The sequence below is a fragment of the Haplochromis burtoni genome, unplaced genomic scaffold (genome assembly GCF_018398535.1).
Source record: "Haplochromis burtoni strain Fernald_Lab_line unplaced genomic scaffold, NCSU_Asbu1 Contig_3354, whole genome shotgun sequence".
Taxonomy (NCBI): domain Eukaryota; kingdom Metazoa; phylum Chordata; class Actinopteri; order Cichliformes; family Cichlidae; genus Haplochromis; species Haplochromis burtoni.
In genome coordinates this window covers 1-7,193 of record NW_024585715.1, presented here as the reverse complement: position 1 = coordinate 7,193, position 7,193 = coordinate 1, and the positions used below count along the sequence as shown (strand labels likewise).

Below are 7,193 nucleotides of genomic sequence, written 5' to 3'. Positions count from 1 at the left end.
CCGCTGTTGTGCGATGGAGCGCTGGTTGGAGTCACTTCTTTTGGACGGGGTTGTGGTGTCATTAAAAAACCTGGAGTCTACTCGTTTGTCTCAAGGAAACAACTGAAGTGGATCAAGGAAACATTAAAGTCAGCTTAAATGTCATGAAAGCACAGGCGTGAATCTCTACGAGCAAGAGGAGAATCTTTGATGCTTTCATGTTAAATCTCTCGGTGATGTCTCTGTAGACCATTGTCCATTTTATCATTTCTCAGGTTTTAGTTTCTGCTAGCTTGCTCACATTCTGCACATGTAGCGGTGCTGTCACGGTCAGTCGTTTCCACTGCAGGAACTGAAGGCGGGAACATTAACTGGACTGACCTGAACACGTTTTTTTAGCCATTCAGTATTTAAAAAAGGCACAGCCACTGTGATGGTTTATGGATTGCTGTTTTAATTATCACACAAAAACCATGAACATAAAACAAAGTGAGTTTATTCAGTCTGTCAGTCATGGTTTGTCACCATCTCCTGTGTTAGAAACTAAAAATTGTGGCCAGAATTTTTTTATGCTGAATTTTTAAGCATAAATTCTTGTGTATTTTATTGCTCTTTGAATATTTGTGCTAAAAAAAACAAACAAACAAACAATCCTAAAACAACAATTTGTCCTGACACATTTTCTATTCTTTCTACTTTCGAATAAAGCTCGTGGCTCTTTCTTTCATTCATGGTTCTTTCAAAGCGTCCTGTTTTTTGCAGTAACTCCTTTTGGCACCACATACTTCACTCTTTCACACTTTTCTTTTTTCGATTGTCACTTCTAACAACACGTGGCTGCAGTTTTGTCTCACACACAGCCACAACCTCAGGCCACAGTCTTTGATGCAGGGAGGTGTGATGAGCTGATGGAGCTCCGGTGTGTCTCAGCCTCACCTGCCGACGAGCCCAAACCAAACTCCGAAATCTTTCACATCACTTTGCAATGAGGAATTGTTTCAGTCCTCCATTTTTAGTGTTCTGCATATGACCACAAGCCACAGAGCAAGAAGTCCCCTGGCCCTGAACACATCACTCACCACAAACATCCTTAAACAACACCCTGACACGTGTTGTTTTTAGAGCACAGAATGAAAATGACAATAATCTAAGCTGAGTTTCACAGTGATACAGACACAAGGAGCGATCCAGTGTACGGTAACTGTAACCTCTGAGGAGAACAAAAACAGAACGAGGACAATAACACTCGTGCAGAGCGACAATGACAGATCTGGCTTGTTGAGCAATAACCTGTTCGAGGCATTAAACTGTCCATCGGTTCTAACTGTATGATTGACCCTGCATATGAATGTGATCACTTTGCTGATAATGCTTTATGCATTTACTTTAGCCTGTTGTGTCATGGTGCACTGTGTGCAGGCAGAGTAGGAACCAAAGACAAATTAAATGAAGCCTCGTTGCTGTTACAGGAAATACAAAAACTCAGGCAAGGAGAAAACTGGACACACAGCCAGCTGAGATGATGCAACAAGGAACAGAGAAAACCGAGGACACAGCAGCTAACAGGACCATGACTAACAGCTGGGAAGACAACTGGAACTAATTACAGAGTAAAGAGACACAATGCACACAGGACGAGAGAAAAGAAACAAACACACAACATGTCATGAAGTTCTCCAGACGCCTGGTAATGAACTAATCATGTGATTCAGGTGTGTTGACCCAGGGTGAGATCTAAAACCTGCAGGACACCGGCCCTGGACTAGACTATCATACTCAACACTAAATACCACAGAGTGAAAGTAAATCATCCAAAAGAATAAATAATAAATTTAAAAAAAATCTAACTTCTGGTCAAAGACCCAGGACCGTGACATGTTAGGTGATGTTATCATTATTCACAGCTTTCAGTTTTGTACACAGTCCAACCGGTTTGTTGTTTGTCACCTGTTTATGGGCCTTTATTTATCAGGCTGCAGCAAAACTTCTAGCTTCCTGTTTGGGTCCCTTAGTCCCGCTGTAAGCTTCAGTCATGGTTGCTAGGCAAAAGTTTAATGAAGGAGTCCCTCATGGCTGTTTGCATGTTCCAAACTTTAAAAGGAACGGCACTCTAACTCACATCCTGTCACATGAGCAGTTTTAACACGGTCTAAATAGCACACAGGAAGTCAAACAGTCCAGGATGATCTACAGCGACAAAACCAGCCTGCTACGTGCACACAGTCTGTTAGAGGAGACGGTGACACTCCACTCTGACACAGTAGCTTTGTTTAAATGTGTCGAGGAAACAAACTAACAAAGATGTAAAGAAGGATTCATGAGTACAGCTCTACAAAACATAACTGGTGATCTAACTGAGGCCATTGAAGACATCCAGGCTGCAAATGTCCAGTTAAGAGAGCACACAGAGTGTGATGCAGTGCACCAAAGAGCTGCTCGTCAAGTGAAACTCAAGAGTCTGCAGACCTCTGGATCATCTACAGAGAGCCAAAGCATAGAAATGATATTCAAATAAATATCATGAAGTGTGTTTTAACATCATGACCTGGGTACGTGAGGGTGCATGTGTTTCAAACAATCAGTCAATCAATGAGTCATGATCAGTGTGTGTTTGTAGCTGCAAATATTAGTATGTTTAGTTCAGATTTTACTGCCTAATTTAATTGAACAGTGGATGATCATGAAAACAAAAAAGCTTCTTGCATGTTGCTGTCAGGGACCTGGGTGTGGGGACCCAGGGTCTGTGAGCAGTTTTGAACTTATTTATATGCTGTTGTGTGTACCGTGATTATGTGTGGTGCTTGTGTGTGGTTTCCCTTTGTGTTGTGCATGTGTGTGATGTCCTGGTTTTCCTGGACCACCAGGCCTAGTGGGCGTGTCCCGTTGGGAGGCTGGCCACACCTGAGGAGGAGGAACACACACACCTCCAGCTGATCGGGATTGTCAGGGGAGCTACGTAGCAGTGCGGCTGAGTGCTCCTCGACACTGGATTATTGCGTGATTACCCGTTAGCGTTTTCAGTTTTTCCAGTGCGTGTTAGTGTGTTGGTATTGAAGTGAGTGCTAACGGCTGCTTCTGTGGCTTTTCCAGCAGGAGTGGGGGAACGAGAGGGCACGAGAATCACGGGAGGGGAGACGCGGAGCACGAGCATTGGGAGGAAGGCAATGAACGGAAATCGGGACGCACAGGGACTCTTTATTGTGTAATTATTTACTGCACTGTAAATAAACGCACTGTCTGCATCCAAGAGTCCAGCATTTGGGTCCTGCTTCCCCATTTCCCCACGATCTGCCTCAGACAGTGAAAGATACAACTGTAATGGTGTCAACATAAAGGCTCTAAATTCTGAACTATGTGTCTGGTTCTGATCACTACATGTACCTCAAACATGTCTGCTTCCAATGAAACAGACTGTTTTCCATACTGCTGCCACACAAATGTGTCTACGATTTTTGCAGTGTACTGCAGCCATGCAGGCTCCTCACAAGTCCTTCATTCTGTATCATTCTACCACTTTACGTCAAATGAAATGGCTGTTACTACACTGCCTTCCCAAGTGACTCCCTCTGACATAACAGCATGAGAGAGTGGACCTTTTTTACTTAGGGGTGTATCCATCCATCTCTCTCACACACAGAGTCAGATTTTAATGCTTATGCCTTTAATTTAAGAACAACTTTATTTCATATTTGGTAAATTCTTTTATTACAGAGACTAAACTCACAATGTTTAAGCTTGAAGTGAACTCAGAGCAGACTCCAGCTGACTACAGTTGTATTAAAAGCAGTGATGGTTTCTCTGAGTGAGCTGCTGGCAGGAACACAGTTTGTAGGAATACACCCGGAGCGTCGGCAGGGAGAAAAGGAGAAGTTAGAAGCTGCTGTGGTGCGTTTGAAGAGTCTTTGCTTGTAATCGGGTTCATAGAGAGACTGAGGAAGTGACATTTCTCCATTTCTGAATAATCACACCAACACTTGTCACCTTCTCACCAAGCTTATCGCTGATGATCTTGTTGTCTACCCCAGTGTACGTCTTCAGTCGTGTCCCTGATGTCCTTCGGTCTTACCCACGGTGGTAGGAGGTGAGCATGGAGTGAATTGATTCGGTGGATCGGTGTGCTTCATACACTTAATGAGTAATCTGTAATCAGTTTCAGCAGAGGATCAAATAATTAGTGTGGCTGATTGAGGGAAATAGAGTTCAGTTATTGTATTCTGAAGTACTGGTCTGTAGTTTGTACGCTCTGTCCTTTCAGATCATTTACTTTCATAAATATTCTAATTAAAATGGGGCATTTAGAAACACTCATGAGTGTAACTGACAGTGTGGACACACACCCACTGAAACTGTGAGCTGTTGCTAGAAACATTCGTACGTGTTGCTCGAAGTGTTGCACCAAGTTTTGATGTGAGATAATGCACGATATAAAAAGAGCTTAAGGTCATCACTTATGACCAGTCTGACCACAGGCATTAGAACAACATCAGCACTCCTCAGTTTTGTGTGTGATTCATCACAGCGGGTTTCACTGCATTCAACATCTGATCTGCCACAGCCAGGAAAAATGTTCTGCCTGAGGAGTTTCGGTCTTTTCCTCTCGTGCGTGCTCCTCTTCATCACACAGCCAGGTGAGTAACGTTTCTATTGGGCTTTAATGAATTAATGAATAATTGTGTTATGTAAACAACAAAGAACACATTGCTGATATCTCGGTGCAGAGTGTTTTTCCACTCATCTGTTCTTGACTTGATCATGTGCTGATTTATGTTTTTGGATATTTTCTTTTTGTTTCAGGTCGCGGTTCTGAGATCATTCAAGGGAAAGAAGTCGAGCCGCACTCGCTGCCTTTCATGGCTTATTTAAGAGGTAAACTGTCTTGGTGTGGAGGGACATTGATCCATCCACAGTGGGTGCTGACGGCTGCCCACTGCACTCGGTAGGAACATGAACTTTTAATTTTTTCTTATTTTTTTCTAAAAAAAAAATTACATTATTTATTTTTTATAGACCGTGTGAAACATTGTCTCCTTTTTTAATTGTGATAAATTGTAATGTCCATACACTCACTCTACTAATACATACTGGTTTAGAGTGAGTGCATTACCATTTTACTGCGAAGGTCAGTACAAACATTTAGCCCGTTGCTATATTTACATGTCTTTCCTCATCTTATATTCTTGTTTTCTTACATTATAGACAGAAACCAAACAGGTGAATGTGTTTGTGGAAACCACTCAAAGTTTGTCTCCATGAAATGTCTGAAATTCTTATTTTTTTCTTATTCTTGATTTATAATATTTTATATTGTTGAAATTTGTATTTCAGCTGGAGGAAATACGATGCTACGATGTTGCTAAGTCTCTAATGATCATCAGAGACTTAGCAACAGCCATTACGCAGCCAAATGTATTAATATATACACTAATAGCATTAATATGATTATTCTTATAGAAACTCCTGATCTGTTAACCCTCTAAATGTGTAACTTTTCTTTGACAGTATGTATAAGGTGGTCCTGGGAGCGCACTCCATCAGGAAAAAGGAAACAGATTCAAAGCAGATCCGAGAGGTTGAGAAACTTTTTCCACATCCCAACTATACCCATGTAACCAAGGGCAACGACCTCATGTTGGTGAAGGTAAGGTGGTAAACTAATGCCCAAAAACAAGTCAAGTAAAAATGCAACAGGATGAATGCATTTGTTTTTACCTTGCATGACGTATGTCTGTGTATGTCTACATTTCAATAATACTGCACATATTTCCCATTTTCAAAGTAAAACATGCAAATAGATGACGGTTCAAGACTTTAGCACAGTGCTGCATAAATATTAGCTTTAAGACCAACTCTGTAAAGTTACTACATCAGTGTCACTCAGTGTTTCTTTTTTTAGCTTCAGGAACCAGTGACTCGGACCAGGGCAGTGAAGTGGCTCAAGTTTGGCAACACTGTGAGAGACCCGGCATCTGGCAGCACGTGTCTGGTGGCTGGATGGGGACGAACCGAAACAAAACGACCATCAGACGTCCTCAAGTCTGTCAATGTTACTGTGGTGGACAGGCAGACGTGCAACTCTCGTGATTATTACAACCACAGACCTGAGATCACTGATGACATGATATGTGCTGGTTCAGATGGTACAAACGTCGCTGATACCTGTCAGGTACGTATGAAGAATCCATGTATTTTTCCTTGTTTCTTTTCATTCAGCTCAACACCTGAAACACTGTCATGTGTTTGTTCTTGCTGCAGGGGGATTCAGGAGGGCCGCTGTTGTGCGATGGAGGGCTGGTTGGAGTCACTTCTTTTGGACGGGGTTGTGGTATCATTAAAAAACCTGGAGTCTACTCGTTTGTCTCAAGGAAACAACTAAAGTGGATCAAGAAGACAATGAAATCATTCTAAATGTCATGAAAGCACAGGCGTCACTCTGCACGAGCAAGATGAGAACCTTTGATGGTTCATGGTAAATCTGTCAGTGCTGTGTCTGTAGACCATTCTGCATTTGATCATTTTAGTGTTTCTCTTACATTTCATTATATTTTAGCTTCTGCTTTGCTATAATTGTTACACACTCTGCGCATATACAGTATGATAGCAGCCCTCTGTTGGTTAGTCCATTACTGCCATTGAAGGAACTTAAAGCAGGTACAATGTGGCACAAACATTAACTGGACCCCAAACCATCTGGGGGGGTTATCAGCTTCCTGATACAAGCTGCAAATTCCTGCTGCAGGATTTTGCAGGATTCCTTTTTATTTTGCTCTCTTCAATCAGAGAGATTCACCACCTCCTGTATTATATTCTTTCTTATTTCTGCACGCTTTCTCATTTGTTCATTTTTCATTCCAATTATTTGTGCTAAAAAACCAACAATGATATTTCTCTAACTTTCTAATAAAGCTGAACGCATGAATAAAAAGACACATTTCCGTCCTCCTCTCTTTCTTTCATTGTTTCAGAGGATCTCTGACATCCAGCACATCCATAGAGTCATGATTTCAGCATCTCCATCAACTCTGTGTCTTTGTTTATTCCAGCAGCCTTCTTTATTTAAAGTTTAGAACAACATAGTTAATATTATTTATGATAAATGTGACCTCAGGTTATAATTGTATGTTGAGGCTGACTAGAGAAGCTGTGTCCACAGGAGAGTGCACCACACTGTCAAGTTTATATCCACCAATTGACAAGCGCACACAGGTAGGATCATT

The 7,193-nt window shown here is 41.7% G+C and overlaps 1 protein-coding gene across 2 annotated transcripts; it reads left to right on the top strand.

The window, feature by feature from the left end:
- The first annotated feature begins 3,966 nt into the window (after positions 1-3,966).
- LOC102301047 (granzyme K) lies at positions 3,967-6,927 on the top strand. Of its 2 annotated transcripts, XM_005953222.3 has the most exons (6): positions 3,967-4,060; positions 4,535-4,607; positions 4,774-4,915; positions 5,479-5,617; positions 5,873-6,142; positions 6,232-6,927. In XM_005953222.3, the coding sequence occupies exons 2-6, from the start codon at positions 4,544-4,546 to the stop codon at positions 6,382-6,384; spliced, it is 768 nt and encodes a 255-aa protein (XP_005953284.1). In that variant the 5' UTR covers positions 3,967-4,060; positions 4,535-4,543; the 3' UTR covers positions 6,385-6,927. The 2 variants fall into 2 exon arrangements, with proteins under 2 accessions (XP_005953284.1, XP_042073794.1); XM_042217860.1 differs by lacking the exon at positions 3,967-4,060 and having other exon boundaries at positions 4,419-4,607; positions 6,232-6,926.
- The last annotated feature ends 266 nt before the right edge of the window (positions 6,928-7,193 follow it).

Coding starts and splice junctions, on each gene's coding strand:
- LOC102301047 (XM_042217860.1), top strand. CDS start 4,430: ATGACCAGTCTGACCACAGGCATTAGAACAACATCAGCACTCCTCAGT. Junction 4,916..5,478: donor ACGGCTGCCCACTGCACTCG/GTAGGAACATGA, acceptor TTTCTTTGACAG/TATGTATAAGGTGGTCCTGG. Junction 6,143..6,231: donor ACGTCGCTGATACCTGTCAG/GTACGTATGAAG, acceptor TTCTTGCTGCAG/GGGGATTCAGGAGGGCCGCT.